Source organism: Podarcis muralis, chromosome 16 (genome assembly GCF_964188315.1).
Source record: "Podarcis muralis chromosome 16, rPodMur119.hap1.1, whole genome shotgun sequence".
NCBI lineage: Eukaryota > Metazoa > Chordata > Lepidosauria > Squamata > Lacertidae > Podarcis > Podarcis muralis.
In genome coordinates this window covers 28,033,602-28,052,705 of record NC_135670.1, presented here as the reverse complement: position 1 = coordinate 28,052,705, position 19,104 = coordinate 28,033,602, and the positions used below count along the sequence as shown (strand labels likewise).

The 19,104-nt window shown below is 47.3% G+C and overlaps 1 protein-coding gene across 7 annotated transcripts in view; it reads left to right on the top strand.

Annotated features, from left to right (window-relative positions):
- DGCR2 (DiGeorge syndrome critical region gene 2) overlaps positions 1–19,104 on the top strand; it is a 64,964-nt gene that overhangs the window by 28,182 nt on the left and 17,678 nt on the right. For 2 of the 7 annotated variants that reach the window (XM_028711225.2, XM_028711223.2), the window contains 4 exons: positions 4,178–4,300; positions 15,154–15,279; positions 16,304–16,514; positions 17,322–17,398. In XM_028711225.2, coding sequence (XP_028567058.1) covers positions 4,178–4,300; positions 15,154–15,279; positions 16,304–16,514; positions 17,322–17,398 — 537 coding nt within the window. Of the gene's footprint in view, positions 1–4,177; positions 4,301–15,153; positions 15,282–16,296; positions 16,515–17,321; positions 17,399–19,104 lie in introns of all 7 variants that reach the window. The other 5 variants (XM_077920493.1, XM_077920492.1, XM_077920495.1 and 2 more) reach the window with 3 other exon arrangements.

Sequence of the window (19,104 nt, the reverse complement as noted above, 5' to 3'; positions counted from 1 at the left end):
TTGATGAAGTGAAGAGCTGTCACTCAACAGGGCCCCTGACCACTTCTATGTATTTCTTTAAGATGAGAGATGACTTAAATAATAGTTATTATGTACAAAGTGCCTACTAGTAGGTAGCCATTGTACAACAATTGCGCCAAAAAGGACAAGCCCTTTCATTTACATTTGTCAGACAAATGAAGGAGTGGCAGGGTGCAGAAGTTAGAGGCTATGGAGAACAGAGATGGTTTTAGACACTGGCCTGGTTCACACATGATGTTAAACAGAAGGTTAAACATGCATGCACCATTCTTGTTTGACACAAGGCACTTATAGTTTGAATTTCAAGTTTCTGTACTGTTAGCACCCTAAGTTACAAGCATGGAGATGAGTGACCACAGATCCTATAAACCCAAGTAGTAAGATGCCCTAGTTTAGATCCCCCCCCCTTTAACCCACAAGATGGTGATGATGGGAGTTTGATCATGGATTGAGCGCTCTTGAGTTCTGGTGATAATCTATATAGCAGCCATCTCCTTCATCTTGTGAAGTGTGATATTTATACAGAACCCACACTCGGAGTTTGGCATTCCAGCTTCCCTTTGCTTCTGGATGGGTATGCCTTTTAGCTTTGCCCAATTGTGCGGTGTTTCTTTCGCTGTTGTTGCTGGCATTCGTCTGTCTTGAGAGACAGTGGAGTGCTCCTTGGGGAACTGGAGAATCACAGCGCCTGCTGGGGCTGCAAAGACCTGTAGCTCATAACTGTTGCCTCCTGTATGGTTTTTGCTGAAGTGACCTTCCCGGGGGACAAGGCTGGGCAGTGTGTCTGGAGGTCTTGGGCTGCCCAGACAACAAGCTCCCCCTCTGGGCCTTGCTGGTGTGGTCCAGAGGAAAGCAGAGCAATACATTTGGCACCAGCTTGGCTGCAGGAGTTGCCGGAAGGAGGCGTACAAGATGCCATCCAGCCGTCTTAGACTATGATAATTACGATAATATGAAAACAAAACAAGCATGCACCCGCAAATGAGTCAAAGCTGTTCTGGCTGTGTTGTAACTTTGCATTGTTGTCTATAGCAGTCTGGCAGGTCTGAGTTCTTAGCTGTCTTTGTGACCTCAATGTTCATCCCAAGTAGGCGGTGTGTCAGGCAAGGAAGGCCTATTTTTATTCCCACCCTCTTACTTGAGCTGCTTTCCTGCTCCTTAACAGAGAGCCTTTCACGCTATCATGAAACTATTTATTTCTCTTATTACCTATTTTATGTGTGGGTACCCTCTGTTCTGGTTGCCTCCTCAGTGAGTTTGACCTGTCTTTTTGCATGAGACCCTGAAGCAAAGCAACTTTTGTAAATCAGTTTTTAACTTGGAAGGAAACTACAGTTATGCCACAGTAAAAATAACTAGTGTGTGTTAAAATGGGGTTTTTAAAAATCCTGCTTTGACTTGTAAATATAGGATTGCATGCATTAAAAGCAAGGACTCCTTAAGCACGAACATTTCCAGGATGTCAGACTGATTCTGCCTTTGATTAATGCCAATTTAGGAAACACCTAGTTCACTTCGGAGGAGAATAACATTTAATGTTTTAAAGCATCAAAGTACTGGCAGATTCTTGCTGCAAGCCTTAACTGATTTGAACTGTAATGAGATGGACTTTTCCTGCTGTGCTGCAAAGGTGATCTTGTCAAGGTTAATGACTGTCTGCCAATTGAATGGTCACAAAAGTCTGTCTGCTACGGCATCCCTTTCTCTGCTGTCCTCACAGGTTCAGGTTCATAGCGGACATTGAGAGCTTTTTGATAATTCAATAAGAGGACTCTAAGCTTGATTAACCTCTTCATATTTAAATATATTTTTGCAGCATTTTCAATTTCAGGAATTTATAGCTGCTTTATATTTTTATTGAGCCATTCTACCTGCTTTTGTCTCAGAATATTTGGCAAGGAGAGAAGTCTAGCAATAGCTAATATATATGGGAAACTCTTGATACCAAGGGCAGGTTTATTTAACTTTTTCCAGGAATGACTCATTGGTTTTAAGGGTATATTTGTAACTGAAATCTTTTACAAATGGTGCTGACTGCCACTTTCTTTCCAGAAACCTGGAGCTCCCCCCCCCCCAAGCCACACAGTATGATAGAAATTACTTTATTTGTTTGGCAATGCCAACATTTCCTTTCTCTCACTTGATTTATTCAGGGGTGGGGAACCTGTGGCTCGCACAGTGTTGCCAACAGCAACCTCAGCTTCCTGACCATAGGCTCTGATGAAGCTGTAGTTCAAAACATCGGGTGGAGGACCACAGCTCCCTCCCCCAACTCCTGCTTTAGAGAATTCCCCACTCCAGAAGATTGCATTCCAGAATGGGGGTTGGCAGGTAGATCTGCCCTGGAAGGTGTGCAGAGACTTAGTACGTATGGGAGAGACAGCGTTCAGCAGTGCACATGCTACCTTGTAGAGATTCAAATGCTCCCCAAGATTGTGCACTGAGCATGCACAGTTTTAAAAACCTGTTCAGTGGATCTTTTCCATGAGGCTGGTGTGCACAGCACAAACCCACTTGGTTGGATCAGTTCATAGGAAGCTGCCTTATGCAACTTAGTCCATCTAGCTCAGTATTGTCCCCAGTGAGTCCTACCAGGAGATGCCAGGGACTGAACCCTGAGATCTTCGGCATACAAAACAATTTCCCTGTCAGTGAGCTACAGTTTTCCTAGATGAACTGCTAGGCTTGCGTAACTTTTGATCCAGACTGATAAGCAGGATCAGTCCTCCGATTGCTGCTAACATTTGACTTGTTAACACTCTGCACTGAACATAGGTATAAGATAGCTCTATGCAGGCACTTGTCTTAGTGTGAAAGAGTGTGCACTTGATTTGCATAACTCAGCTATTATATACCCAGATATACAGTGGTACCTCGGGTTACATATGCTTCAGGTTACATACGCTTCAGGTTACAGACTCTGCTAACCCAGAAATATTACCTCGGGTTAAGAACTTTGCTTCAGGATGGGAACAGAAATCGTGTTCCTGCGGCGTGGCAGCAGCAGGAGGCCCCATTAGCTAAAGTGGTGCTTCAGGTTAAGAACAGTTTCAGGTTAAGAACAGACCTCCAGAACGAATTAAGTTCCTAACCCAAGGTACCACTGTATAGACTGTACACTTGTTGAACTTTACATTTGAATAACAGTATGAGAGTACTGCTGAACTATTTGTATACACAGGTACATAAATTGTACATTCATAGAATCATATAGTTCGAAGGGACCCAAGGCTCATCTAATTCAACCTCCATTGGTTGAATTAATATATTAGCATCCCTATTTTGCCTTGCTGGGCTTTTTAAGGCTGTCTTACCTGTGCTGCCATGTTTTTGTTGCCTTTGTTCTATGTATCTAGTTTAGACTAAACTTTTTGCCTCCTGTCACCTTGCCTGAAAAATCCATACTATAAAAGCTGGCAAGCTTTGTGATCACCCCACATGCCCTGCACAGGGTGTGTCTTCTGATTAGAAGAGACTTGCAAAATGGGTAATTTGAACAGACGCCTTCAGTCACACTGGTAAGGTAGCTTTTGTGGGCTGTAATTCCAGGAACACTTGCAGAAAATAAGTAGGACCTTGTTGCAAATAAAGACTTCACTCAGGGCTCTGCAGTTTTTGAGCTATAGTTTTTTGTTTTTTTTAAAAAATTATATTTTATTGAAGTGAGCTACAACCCAGCTATAGTTGAGGAGGAGGTCCGGATTTATATGTACCACTAAGCTTATGGTTAACAGTAAGGTTTATTAACAAGCTGTACACCTTGGTTAATGAGTGAACTATCATAGTTTATAAATTGTTGGGTTTACACATAACACTAAGCCATTATCCCTGGCTTAGTGTTGTGTGCAAAACAGACCATGGTGCACATCAGCCCTAGGTCTCCAGAGTATGTATTTATTTCAGTGAAGCCATGCCTGCTTTTCAGCTATATTAAAAACAACCACCACCTGGTAAAACTTCCTTCTGGTCATTGCATATCAAGTCTTGATCACCATTTTCACCCTAGTAAACTCATAAACAATTGTAAGGGGTTAAACTTTTTGTACTTGTACAGTAGGGCTATTAGCCTGAAGTTTCCTAGTAGATCTATTGTAGTTCTAGTAGAGCAGTTGTTTTCGCCTGAAACCTTCAGCTTCCTTCTCCTTGTGTTTTGCAGAACTGCGCTGCATCCCAGGGCAATTCGCTTGTCGCAGTGGCTCCATCCAGTGCATCCCATTGAACTGGCAGTGTGATGGATGGCCCACCTGTGAGGATGAGAGTGATGAAGTTGACTGCCCAAGTAAGTGCACCTAAAAAAGAAGAAGGAACGAATTATATGCAGCGATGGTTGATGATCATTAGTACTGGTTGGGGGTGGGGGAGGTAGGGAGACCCAACAGTAAGGGGAGCCAGAGCCAGGGTCAGGTATAGTGGGATATACATTGAATACATAATAAATATGATGGGAATGAGTAAGAAGCTTGATGGCTGAGGACAGGCTCTGGTTGGTGGGGCAGTGCCCTAATTCAGTGTTCCCCAACCTTGGGCCTCCAGCTGTTTTTGGACTACAGTTCCCATCATCCTTGACCCACTGGTCTTGCTGGCGAGGGATGATGGGAGTTGTAGTCCAAAAACAGCTGGAGGCCCAAGGTTGGGGAACACTGCCCTAATTCACCAGCTTTCAATGATTGCTTGTATGTGGGGCAGCCCTTAAAGATGACCTGAGAACTTCAGTTGCTCCAAAATGCAGCAGCCAGGTTACAGGCTGGGGTTTCGTTTAGATCTCATATAACCCCTGCTGTAAAACAGCTGCACTGGTTGCCAGTTCTTTTCTGGGCCAATTTAGGGTGCTTCCGTTAGTGTTTAAAGCCCCAAATGACTCAGGCCCCAAATAGCTGAAAGACTTGCCTCCTTCGCTACAGATCCTCTTGGCTGCTGAGTTCAGCAGAAAGAGGCCCCCTTGGCAGTTCCTCTGTCCTCAGAGGTTCATTGGGTGGTGGCCCAGGAGAGGCCATTTCTCTGTTGCGGCCTCTGAGCTGTGACTCTCCACAGAGGTGTGCCTGGCATCTTCACTATAGAGCCTTTGGTGAATGCTGAATATGCACCTCTTTACCCTGGCTTCTGACACTCTGGGCGTATATTTTTAGGACTCACTTTGTGACTGTAAGCTGTTTTAATCTAGTACTGTGTTTTAGGGTGAAGGGTAGATAATAATAATAATAATAATAATAATAATAATAATAATAATAATAATAATAATAAAGTACCACACCATCAGGAAAGCTTTATGGCACTTACTACATATTTGCAAGCAAATTCTGGTTAGGAAATTTTGTCTGAGAATTCCTATTGCAACTTCATTTCTTCTCAGAGGCTGTAGTTTAATTTCCCCCTTTATTGCTATTTGTGGGCTATATTTCAGGGTCTACCTGAACACATTGGTGCTCTTTTATGGAGGCTTTCTATCCAGTTAGTCTGTACACTTCTGAAAAAGCTGGAGTCATAACTCATTTTTGAATGGCATGCTTTTCAGATTTCACACAGAAACACCTTTGGATGAGTCGTGTTTAATATCAAGTGTAAAGTCCCTTAACATGTGTAGAGGCATCATTATTTTTTGAAGCTGGCTTCTACTGAAGTTGGAAATTCAGAATCCTTGGAAGAGAGAGAATATGCAGCGTGCAGTTCAGTATACTCAAAGTGCCTGGCAAGATTACATAAGAGACATACTTTTTTTTATCATCTGCGGACAGTTGCCAACTATTTTCCTGTCTTCGCCATTTGTGTTCAGTACAGATGGAGAGCTCTGCTTGTCTTGACAGTCCTAATTTGTAGCATAACAGCTGTTTCTAGGCATTTTGATTTAAAACAACTCTGCTATGTATATGCCTACATAAGCGAATCTGAGCACAGCAGGCCAGGAATAGGGAGATTCTGTTATGTGATGGTAGGAAGGCAGCTTGCATTGGGTAGAGAAGCTGAGAGTTTGGTGCCTAGCTTATATATTTGAGTTTCTAACCCTAGATGTATGCAATCTAAGGGGCTGTAGAGCCATAATGTCTGCACCTTAGGGATCAAAAATATCAAGACAGTTAGACCCATTCCATTTCCACAAATTGGGGGTGGGATCTTAAATGTGTCTTGGTGGTGTCTTGGTGGGATCTTAAATGTGTCTTGGTCATTACTTCAGGGGTCAGCAAACTTTTTCAGCAGGGGGCCAGTCCACTGTCCCTCAGACCTTGTGGGGGGCCGGACTATATTTTGAAAAAAAGTAATGAACGAATTCCTATGCCCCATAAATAACCCAGAGATGTATTTTAAATAAAAGGACACATTCTACTCATGTAAAAATACGCTGATTCCTGGACTGTCCGCAGGCTGGATTGAGAAGGTGATTGGGCCGCATCCGGCCCCCGGGCCTTAGTTTGCCTACCCATGCATTACTTCCTCCATTCCATAACCCACATGGCATGTGAGCAGCAGACAGAACGGTTAAGGCGTTCTGAGTGCATACTCATTATTTGCCAGCTTTATATCACTGTCAGGCCCCCGCCGGCAAAAAAAGAGACTCCTTTTGCTCGCTGTACGAATTTTATTTTTAACATCCAAATTCTGTTAAAATCCAGCTTAACTTTAAGCCCCCGACACTCAAAACATTTTCTTTTTCTGAACATCAAACCCAAATAACTAGGAGCATCTGTAGCTCAGCAGTTTTGTATCTTTGATCTTTTGCTCAAAAAGGGGATGAAGTCACTGGCTGCCGCTAACTTCCCTGTGTGCTCGAAATTACTGGGAGGATTTGTATAGCATGTATTCACAGCTCCTTTTCTTTTGCTCTAAGTCTTAGTCACATGAAATAATGTCCCGCTGGGTCTTGTTTGAAAACCGGCAGATTTTACCAGTTCAAGCAGCAATAGTATCAGTGTCCCAACACCTAGAGCACTTGTGTATCATTGCTGTGGCTGTTTAAGTTTCTTATCCAACTTTATGATCACAGTAAATGGCAATTCTTTCTTCCTCCCCTGCTTTATTTACTTGGTGCCAAATCAATCCCCCCCCCCCCCAAGACATTCAGTCTTGGTAGCTCTGAATACTTTGCAGAGGCTTAATTGCTGTTTGTTTGTTTGTTTAAAAGTAGTACCACGATGGAAATGTTATGGCACTAATACAGGGGTCGGCAAACCAAGGCTCGCGGGCCGGATCAGGCCCAATTGCCTTCAGGATCTGGCCCGTGGACCGTCTGTGGATCGGCGTGGGGATTCTGTTTGTTCGGGCTGCGCCATCCCCCACCCCCTGCCCATTCCATTCCCCCCCTCTCCCTCACACACATTGCGACGACGCCTCCTCCCTCCCTCCTCCTGGCTTCTCCCCGCCCTGCCTAGAGCAGGAAGGGGGCTGGGCTGGGCTGAGCTGTCTGAGCGCCATTTTAAGCATCCCCTCTCCGAAGCCAGCCCTTTTGTGCTGCTCATCTTCCCTCTGCTGCTACCACTGGTGCACCTGTGGGCCAGAGAGCGGATTGGATGAGCTTGCTCTGCCTACCCACAAGAAGCAGCAGCAGCGGTGACGGCGGCAGCAGTAGCAGCCCCTAGGAAGGTAAGCACAGGGGCTGGGGGTTGGGGAGGAGGACTACTTGCTCCCTTCGCCTCTTCCAGCTCCCCCCCCCCCCGGTGCCGCTTCTCCTGCTCACCACAAGGTCTGAGGGACAATGGACCAGCCTGCGGCTAAAAAAATTTGTCGACCCCTGCCCTAATACAAATAAAAACAATACAATCTTGTGCAGTTACTGTGTACTGTGTAGTTTTCAGTACAGTGGTGCCTCGCAAGATGAAATTAATTCGTTCCGCAAGTCTCTTCGTCTTGCGGTTTTTTCGTCTTGCGATGCACGGTTTCCCATAGGAATGCATTGAAAATCAATTAATGCGTTCCTAGGGAAACCGCCTTCAGACCAGGTCCGGGGACAGTCTGTCCCCGGACCTCTTCTGAAGGCTGGGGGGGGGGGGGACAAGGGCTTTTCTTCCCACCCCCAGCATTTTAAAAAACCCCGGGACAGCGGAGGACTTCTCCGCTCTCCGAGGCGATTTAAAAGCCCCTGGGAAGGCAGGCAGGGGGGACAAAGACTTTCGCCCCCCGCCCGCCTTCAGAAGGTGTTCCCGCCCCCGCCCCGCTTCGGAACAGCTTTCCGAAGTGGGGCGGCTGGGGCAGGTGTCCCCGCCCCCCCTCCCCACTTCGGAACAGCTTTCCAAAGTGGGGCGGCTGGGGCAGATGTCCCCGCCCCCCCTCCCCGCTTCGGAACAGCTTTCCGAAGTGGGGCGGCTGGGGCAGATGTCCCCGCCCCCCCTCCCCGCTTCGGAACAGCTTTCCGAAGTGGGGCGGCTGGGGCAGATGTCCCCGCCCCCCCTCCCCGCTTCGGAACAGCTTTCCGAAGTGGGGCGGCTGGGGCAGATGTCCCCGTGGGGCGGCTGGGGCAGATGTCCCCGCCCCCCCTCCCCGCTTCGGAACAGCTTTCCGAAGTGGGGCGGCTGGGGCAGATGTCCCCGCCCCCCCTCCCCACTTCGGAACAGCTTTCCGAAGTGGGGCGGCTGGGGCAGGTGTCCCCGCCCCCCCTCCCCGCTTCGGAACAGCTTTCCGAAGTGGGGCGGCTGGGGCAGATGTCCCCGCCCCCCCTCCCCGCTTCGGAACAGCTTTCCGAAGTGGGGCGGCTGGGGCAGATGTCCCCGCCCCCCCTCCCCGCTTCGGAACAGCTTTCCGAAGTGGGGCGGCTGGGGCAGGTGTCCCCGCCCCCCCTCCCCGCTTCGGAACAGCTTTCCGAAGTGGGGCGGCTGGGGCAGGTGTCCCCGCCCCCCCTCCCCGCTTCGGAACAGCTTTCCGAAGTGGGGCGGCTGGGGCAGATGTCCCCGCCCCCCCTCCCCGCTTCGGAACAGCTTTCCGAAGTGGGGCGGCTGGGGCAGATGTCCCCGCCCCCCCTCCCCGCTTCGGAACAGCTTTCCGAAGTGGGGCGGCTGGGGCAGGTGTCCCCGCCCCCCTCCCCGCTTCGGAACAGCTTTCCGAAGTGGGGCGGCTGGGGCAGATGTCCCCGCCCCCCCTCCCCACTTCGGAACAGCTTTCCGAAGTGGGGCGGCTGGGGCAGATGTCCCCGCCCTCCCTCCCCGCTTCGGAACAGCTTTCCGAAGTGGGGCGGCTGGGGCAGGTGTCCCCACCCCCCCCTTCGGAACAGCGTTTTAAAATGCTGGGGGTCGGGAGCGAAGCGCTGCCGACCCCCAGCATTTTAAAATCTCCCCGTGTCCCGGGAAGGTTTTAAAATGCTGGGGGTCGGCAGCGCTTCGCTCCCGACCCCCAGCATTTTAAAACCTCCCCGTGTCCCGGGGAGATTTTAAAATGCTGGGGGTCGGCAGCGCTTCGCTCCCGACCCCCAGCATTTTAAAACCTTCCCGGGACACGGGGAGATTTTAAAATGCTGGGGGTCGGCAGCGCTTCGCTCCCGACCCCCAGCATTTTAAAACCTCCCCGGGACACGGGGAGATTTTAAAATGCTGGGGGTCGGCAGCGCTTCGCTCCCGACCCCCAGCATTTTAAAACCTTCCCGGGACACGGGGAGATTTTAAAATGCTGGGGGTCGGCAGCGCTTCGCTCCCGACCCCCAGCATTTTAAAACCTCCCCGGGACAGAGACTTCTCTGCTGTCCCTTGGAGATTTTAAAATGCTGGGGGTCGGCAGTGAACGCTTCGCTCCCGCCCGCCAGCATTTTAAGATCGCCCCTGGCAGGCGGGGGGAAGGCAGGCGGGGGGGAGCAAAGACTTTTGCCCCCCGCCGGCCTTCAGAAGAGGTCCTCTTCTGAAGGCCGGCTGTGGGCGAAAGTCTTTGCTCCCGACCGCCAGCATTTCCCTATGGGCTTTCGTCTTGCGATGCAAGCCCATAGGGAAATTCGTCTTGCGAAGCGCCTCCAAAACAGAAAACCCTTTCGTCTTGCGGGTTTTCCGTCTTGCGAGGCATTCGTCTTGCGGGGTACCACTGTAAACGTTTTAAGGCCCTTTGGCTTTTTCCTAGTGAGAAAGTCCTCTCCCTGGCAGCCACTCGCTTTGTTTCAGAAGGCAGGGACACTGAACTGGGTCTCCAGTGAATCTCTTTAAGATGTTGTCTCTCCGTGGAAACTTAAGCAGAGATAGATGAGTTGTCTTTCACTTTCCTGGCAGTCTTAAGCTCCCCTCCATGACCCCTTCTTTTGCAATTTCACATTTTTCTGACAGCCCCTATTATCAATTTCTTTTCTGCTGTAGGGGGCAAAGGGCAAGTAAGCTGGCCGTGCACCAAGTGAGTGAATGTGTTGTAGTGCTGACAAAACATTTGCAGATTTTGCGTCCGTGCAAGAGGTCAAAGAGCTGTGATTCCAGCTTTTGCTGACTGTTCCATGAACTCTTTGAAGTGTGATCCCCTTTTCCCTCCTGGACAAAGAACTTTCAGAGGAGAACAACAGAGTTGTAATTCCACACAGTGAATGTAAACAGCTCTGCACAACCATGTTTTAACCACCCTGTTTCTTAATGCTTTCCATTTTGGGGACACACACACACTGAATAATTGTTAGGGATGGCTCAGTCAGTAGAGCATGGGACTGGAGCCTGACATTCCACAAAAGATTTCTGTTATCGCAGAGGGTTTGACTAGATGACCCTCATTGTCCCTTCCAACACTACAGTTGATTCTTTGAACTGTTAATCCTGGGAGGCTTTTGTGCTCAAAGAAACAGGGATTGCATCCTACTAAATTTGAGTAGAGCCACTGAAGTGGACCTAGGTTGGTCAGCTCTGCTACTTTCAGTGGGTCTGTTTTGAGTATGGTAAAGGGCCTCTGGAGGGCTATGTCCAGTCAAATTGGACTTTGGGGTGCAATGCTCATCTTGCTTTCAGGTCATGGGAACCCGTGTTTGTCCACAGACAGCTTTTCCAGGTCATGTGGCCAGCATGACTAAACTGCTTCTGGCACAACGGGACACTGTGATAAAAGCCAGAGCGCACGGAAACACTGTTTACCTTGCCGCTGCAGCAGTACCTATTCGCTCGCACCGGTATGCTTTCGAACTGCTAGTTTGGTAGGAGCTGGGACAGAGCAACAAGAGCTCACCTTGTTGTGTGGATTCGAACTGCCAGCCTTGCCACTGGCAAGCCCGAGTCTCGTTGGTTTAGACCACAGCACCACCCGTGTCCCTGCACCTGCGTCCGTCAGTATCATTAACTGGGTACAACCCTACGTCGTTTTCAATTCATCATGCGTGTGTCTGTGCTAATTTGCTTGCAAGTGGGTGTGGCTACCCCTTTTAGGTTGGCAGAGTCTGGTAGCAAATGGCAGCAAGATCAGATCTTTATTGTTATGGTCCATGACCCGCATTAATGAAGGTTTGAAAGGTCATCAGTGTCTCTGCCCCATGAACTACTTGAGAGAGCACGTTGCAGTGGAGATTACTGGGTACCAGGTTGGCAACCACGGCTCAAATACCTCTGCCTTAATTAATACTATTTCCATTGATCTACTTAAGTGTATTTCCACTTTTAAGATCGAGAATGTACAATTTAGTGACCATCTTCCCCTTGTAGCTAAGCTTTCCCTGAACTGGCAGCCGGAGGCTCATAGACATGCGACCCAGATGGTAACCAACGAATCTCTCCAAGTAAGAGGAATCAAATGGTCGGAGACCCAGGCTCAAAGGTACCAGGAATTCTTTCAAAAAGAAATCCTCGGGCCCCATTCCAACATAGGCTCTGCCTCAGACGAGCACAGCATAGTGTTGAAGCGCTTCCACCATCATACGACTGATCTTACGTCCTTCTTTAGGTTACCACCCAAAAATTTAAATCGAATCGAGTATACTCACGGTGCCCCCTGGTATAATTCTCAGTGCAAACAAGCAAGACAGCGCCTCCGTGCTATATATAATGTATATAAGACCTCCGATGCATCTACTCTGCCAGCTAGTTATGCCCAAGCCAAGCAAGTCTACAAACGCACGCAGAAAACTGCCAAGCGTGAGTGGCAACATAATCGTTGGCAGGCTTCGATTACTGCTTCAAAACCACACAGATCCAGGGAATTCTGGTCTTTGATTAACAGAAGGGTGAGGAAATACCCAAGGGCAGTCATCTCTGCACCGACATGGGAAGTGTTCCTGAAGAAATGCTTCTCACAGGCAGATGCTCCCTCCGACCATCTGATGCATCTGTTTACCCACCTACCTATTTGGCCTCCCACCGATCCTGATGAAATAGCCAAGCTAATAGCTCAGCTGAAACCGGGTAAAGCCCCTGGGCCCGACTTGATCCCTGCTGAAGCCATCAAACTACACCCAAAATGGTGGGCCGGCATCTTGGCCAAAACCTTCGATGCAATCAACGCTTCCGGTCTCATCCCCAAAATATGGAAGGAGGCCATTATAGTACCAATTCATAAAAAAGGTTCTCCAACGGAGCCGGAAAACTACCGCAACGTCAGCCTCCTTTCGATCATAGGGAAAATTCATGCCAGCTTTTTGCTGACTAAATTATTGCGATGGGTAGAAGAGACTAACCAGATTGGCCACGAACAAGCAGGGTTCAGAACTAAACGTTCTACAACAGATCATGCAATAATTCTTTATCATCTGGCACGGAAGTACTCCTCTCCTCCCCGGGGCAACCTCTGTGCTGCCTTCTTAGATCTAAAGGCAGCCTTTGACAGCGTTCCTAGAAATATTCTTTGGGAGAAACTTGCGAAACAGGGCATTGATAGAAGACTCTTATGGCTCATAAGTCAGCTCCACGAAGGTACCCTTGCCAGAGTGAGACTTACTCCTGCGGGCGACCTCACAAATTCGATACCAATAAACAAGGGAGTGCGCCAAGGATGTATATTGGCTCCCTGCCTATTCAACCTTTTCATCAGCGACATGCGAGCACCCCTAGTTAACTCATCTCCAAGTACACACGCGCCTAGACTAGCGGATTACCGCTGCCCACTCCTTTTATATGCGGACGACGCGGTAATTCTATCTTATACACGTGTTGGACTAACCAGAGCTCTGAAGATCTTTGCCACGTATTGCCAACTCAACCAATTAACCATCAACCATGCTAAGTCCAAGATTCTGATTTTCTCCAGAAGCCGGAGATTATACAAATGGAAGCTTGGTGGTGCAAAAATAGAGCAAGTCCTAAAATTTCAATATCTAGGAGTTATTTTTCAATACAACTTGGGATGGAAAGCTCAAATTCAACACCTACTTAACAAGGCCAAAACCCTGTCATATGCGCTCCTCCGATTTTTCTTTTCGGACGGAGCTCTGCATGTTCCCTCGGCCCTAAAGGTGTTCAAGGCAAAAGTGGTTGCAGTGCTTGCTTATGCTGCCCCGCTCTGGGCCGTGATGACAGATCTTGCTCCCCTTGAGACTCTGCAAAGCCAATTCCTACGCCGGCTCCTAATGCTCCCCCTGTGCGTAAGCAACGCAGCCATGCGACTAGAATTGAAGATCGCATCCTTAGAAACTTGCCTGTGGAAGCAAGTCTTCAATTACTGGTTATCATTGTGGCATAGATTACCAAATCATTACCTTGTCCAATGCTTATGGCGAGATGAATTCTCCAGCCTTTGGACTAGTAAAATTCATGCCAAACTCCTGAGCTATGGAATCTCTCCCTCAGATTCCCTAAAACTAGATCAAATCACTGCTCAAAGACTGATCCGTCAAAGACTGGATGACATCGACTTGCAGCAAAATTATACGCTGGGGGGAGGTGTTTGTTCGCCCCAGAACATTGGTATCACTTTAACTTATTGCGTTCCATCATACCTCTCCTCCCTTTCGACTGTTGCCCATAGACTGGCCTTCACCAAAGCGAGGTTCAACGTTTTCCCCTCCAATGTCCTGAGACACAGATTCTCAAAGGGCCAAGTCCCCGCCACGTGCGAATGTGATAAGGTGACGCCGGAGTCGCTCCAGCACATTATGTTCACTTGCCCCCTGTTCAATGTGCCACGGGCAAATTTGTTGGGATCAATCATACAGAAACTAGAGGGTACCCCACCAAAATTCCACCTTGCCCAAATCTTGCAGGATAAGGATTCCCACACGACCCTGAAAGTGGCTAGGTTCCTGGTCGCTGTCCTCTCCCAAAAGCGACGCCAAGGAGCGCTACAAGCTAATTAAGGCGTAGCATGCCTTTCCATCTTATAGTATTTATTGTTATAGTGGTATTTTAGCGACTGTTTTTTTTCTTTTCCCCACGGCACAAGCTGTCACTTATGTGTTGTTTTTACCTGTATGGGCCTATGGCCGTAATAAATATTATCTTAAAAAAAAATAAAAAAAATAATACTATTTCCATTTCCACTCTGCATGTTTCTCTTTGCACACTGGGAGAAGTGAATTGTTGTAAGAGCAAGCTATGGTCGAGCAGTGTAGTTGAGATAATAGAATTGTAGAATTGTAGCACTGGAAGGGACGTAAAGAGTCACCTAGCCCAACCCTTTGGCGAATAGACATTATGCTGTGGCAACCGTAACCAAGATTTAAGGTGCCATTTGGGGCTTAGCTTCTATAACTGCATCAACTGACAATTCTCTGGTCATTTAATGACCATCAGGGTATTTTGGGGAGGTCCTAAAACTGATTCGATTTGTACCAGCAGCCTGCTGGGTATCTAGGTCCCAATTGTTAGAGCTTTAATGACGACAACAAAACCTCGAATTTTGCCTGGTAGCTAATAGAGAACCAGCACAAATCTTTCAACACGTGTAAACCTGGGTGTCCCACAAAGCTGTGTTTTGCACTAGCTGCAGCTTCTGAACCAGGCACAAGGATATCCTCATGCATAGTAAGTACATTGCAGTAGCCTAAATTATGAGGTAGCCAATATGTGTCGTGGCAAGGTTGTTGGGAGGACAACAGAGGGTTACGGGTTCCCCACACCTGCCCTAACACTCTTTTCTGCTTTCTTTTGGGAAATATTGGTCTGTTCTCTGTAGCCTAAGAATCTTCTATTTGCCTGTGCCCACTTGGAGCTGTCTTTGCCCGTTTGAATGTTGGGAAGGATTTATGACGATATTTTCCTTTCAGCAGCTGAATGAAGAAAAAAAAAGCTAATGGTTCTCATACAGTGTCACTAAGAATGGACCATGTCTCACTTTTAGATTTTACTGGGGACCAGCGCACTTACCACGGGAAGGATAATGCGGATTCCAGGCACAATCGCGGAAGAGGAGGGGACACGACCCGCTTCCACACCGTCAATGTGGCACAGCCAGTGCGGTTCAGCAGTAAGTTGCAGACTTGGAAGCAGGGTTGAAATTCCCCCTAGGTTGCCGGCTGCAGGTCCAGGCACATGCTTCTTAAAAGTGCTTCCTTGTGTGCGCAAAGTATCTTTTATTAAAGCTCCCTAATGTCCCTTGGCGATTTAGTCTGAGCTGTTTTTGTGATCAGATCCTCTGAACATTTAGAATAAAGTATTACACAGGAATGGGGAACCTCGGGCCAGGCAGCTTTTTCTGGCTTTTGGGATTCTCCCCAGTCCACAACACCTCTGTACTCTTTGGCGATCACTCGTAGCCGAGTAAGATTGTCTTCCATGAACATGGTCTTAACAGTGAGTCTGTAAGTGACTGTGCAGGCCAATTCTGGATCCACACGTCCTTCCACAGTGGGGACATTGGTTTCCGGGTGGGAGTTAATCATAGTGAGGGTTTGCCACGCATGCCTTCCTCTTAGCACATTTCTCCCTTTTGTCCTGAGTTCGAGCGTCTTCAAAACCCATGACACCTTTGGTAAAAGTTCTCTCCAATTGGAGCATTCTCAGGCCAGTGTTTTCCAGTTGTTGGTGTTTGTTCTACATTTTATTAGATCTGCCTTGAGAGAGTCTTTAGACCTCTTTTGTTGACCACCAACATTACGCTTTCCATTTTTAAGTTGGGAGTAGAGTAGTTGCTCTGGAAGACGATAATTAGGCATATGCCCTGGCTGGGTTGTATTCTTGAACTGTCACGATGTTTCTTTCTTGCCTGCATGGGGAGATGTGGGTGTTTCTTTCTTGAAGCCTCTAATTTTTTTGTGGCTGGATTCCAATGTTCTGTGCAAAGGCAGGAGACACATCAGTTGCATGAGAAAATTTGTGTATGGAGAGATTGTTAATCACCTGAGCCCCTGCCTGAAGTCTGCCCTGCCTAGGCATGTGGGCTTTCCACCCAGTGAGGACTGGGCTGATGCTAATGTTTTCAGAAGTGATGAATCAGGTTGAGATCCTAACTGGGGGGGGATTGTTTCCCTTCTCTCCTTTATGTTTCCTAGGGAAATGCCCGTCAGAATGGCATCACTACGAGGGCACAGCTAGCTGCTACAGAGTATACTTAAGTGGCGAGAACTACTGGGATGCCGTCCAGACCTGTCAGAGGGTGAATGGATCCCTGGCCACTTTTACAACTGACCAGGAGCTCAAGTTTATCTTGCAGCAGGAGTGGGACTCGCAAGATAAAGCCTTTGGGAGGAAAGACCAGAGTAGGTGAGTGATGGGTGGATATGTTCAGGATAAATATAGGACGTGTTACATTACATTATGCTATGTGAAGATCCAAACTAGTATGGAATCCATGCCTTAATGCAGGTATCGAGAAATCTAGATGTTCATTGACCGGGGGTGGGGGATTGGATGGGTGTACCATTTAAATTAAATGCATTCTTTAAAACAAACAAACGTGTGTGTGTGTTTGCGCAATATATATTTGATCTTCCTATATACATAAAAATGTAAGACTGTCATCACGCAGGCTGTATTGCAGGATTTGTAGCACCAAATCACAATCCTGGATTTTTGTGAAGGAGGAGGGTTGGGAAGGTGGAAAATGAGCTGAGTAGTTTCATGGAAGGGGAAGCTCTAGGGAGTTAATGTGGGGGGCGGGAATGGCAGGGGGCTGGACAAACTACAATCGCCAGGATTCTTTGGGGGAAGCCATGACTGTTATAAGTGATGTGATAACTGCTTTAAATGCATAACACTAATGGGGCCTTAGTCACTCTTCCATGTGATGGATATTATCTGAAGAGATTGCATTGCAAAATACTGGATTTGAAGGTTTAACTGAGATTCACAGCAACATTAGCATGGCTTTGGTGTTCCCTAGCCTTTGCAAGGATTGTTAGGTTAGCGACAGTTAGCTTTCAGCTTGTCTAAGTAGGAAACCTCAGGAAAGAGAAGAGCTTATTAACCATGCTTAGGAGCTTTTCAACTTACCTTTTAGGATTTTGCTTTTTTGCATAATTTGTTTTTTCCTCCCTCGAGTTTACAAAGCTTACGCATTTCTGATTGTAGGTTCTGGGTCGGATACCAGTATGTCATCACAAACCGAAATCATTCTCTGGAAGGTCACTGGGAGGTTGCTTACAAAGGTAAGACCCAAAAAATGAGAGATGATCTCTTGTGTCACTTGGCTAAGAATTGATGCCATCTAAAGCATGTATTTGTGTTGCCGTTGTTATTGCTGCTGTTGTTAAGGTTATTAATGATGGCTTGTTAGTTGCTCGTTGCCCAAAGGTCTCCAAATGACTTAGAACACATTTAATATAAATAATTACACTATCCAAAACAACAATCCCCATAATAGCCATAGGAAGTTTGGGCAACACACTAGTAGCACAACAACACCCTCTCCCTCTAACAAAAGGCCCATAGAAACAGCTAAGTCTTTACATGGTCTTGTAAAGTTATCAGGTGCCAGGTGGATTTTTGCTGCTAAGCACATCTTACAGAAGTTTTCACAGTTATTGAGTGCCTTTCTGCACCACCCAGTCCTCCTCTCCAAAGCTAACCTCAAGAAATTATTATTTTGGCCAGTCTCTTTGGATTTATGGGGACCTAATATTTGGTTAAACCACAGAGCCTAGGACTTGCCGATCAGAAGGTCAGCGGTTTGAATCCTTGCAACTGGGTGAGCTCCCGTTGCTTGGTCCCTGCTCCTGCCAACCTAGCAGTTCGAAAGCACGTCAAAGTGCAAGTAGATAAATAGGTACCGCTCCGGCGGGAAGGTAAACGGTGTTTTCGTGCGCTGCTCTGGTTCGCCAGAAGCGGCTTAGTCATGCTGGCCACATGACCCGGAAGCTGGATGCTGGCTCCCTCGGCCAATAAAGCAAGATGAGTGCCACAACTCTGGTCGGTCATGACTAGACCTAATGGTCAGGGGTCCATTTACCTTTAATACAACTTTGTATTTTAGTGTGGTTGTGGTCTAAGTGTCAAGACAGTGATAAGGAAATCTGATCAAGTGTTTAATGCCTTTGTTTAACTCAAAGGCTGGCATAATGTTCTTTTGGGCAATCCTGCTTTCCTCCCAGAGCTAGCAATAATACTGCCATCTGGCGGCAGAGCTGCTGAAAGCAATTGGCTTTTGATTGGTTGTTTAAATGCTAATTGATAAAAGGAGCAAAAAGCAAAAGGGATTGCTCAACAATTATGTGGCACGTTTGAATGAGGAAATTATTTTGCGTGAAAGAAAATGCTCACCTGTCCTAACATATGACAAATCAAAGCTTCTACTGGTCAGAAGTTTCGGTGTTTAGGAATCCAAACCAATGGATTCAAACTACAGGAAAGGAGATTCTCACTAAACGTTGGGAATACTTTTCTGATGGGAAGAGCTGTTTGACAGTGGATGGACTCCCTTGGGAGGTGAAGGACTCTCCTTCATTGGAGGTTTTTAAACAGACAACCATCTGTCAGGGATTCTTTAGCTGTGGTTCCCCTCATTTTTGGGGGGGGGGGTTGGACTAGATGACCCTTGGGGTCCCTTCCAACTACTTCCAAATATTCTGTATCAGTGTATATCCTTCTTTAAAGGTTCCCTTTCCTGTACTCCAGCTTTGTAAACGAAGTCTTGGAGGTTGCACAGTATTCAGCCAGCTTATTTCATTTATGCAAGAGTTTCTGCGTTCCCATTTAAGTGTTACTCGGGGTGCCTTCTGACAGTTTTGAAAACACAATATCATCCTTAAACAATGCTTGATACAAATACAGCAGAGATGGATACAGGAAATAAAATGCTGCTGGTGCCCTTCCACCGTTTGGATTCTATTCTTAGACCGAGGTAAAGTTCGCAAAC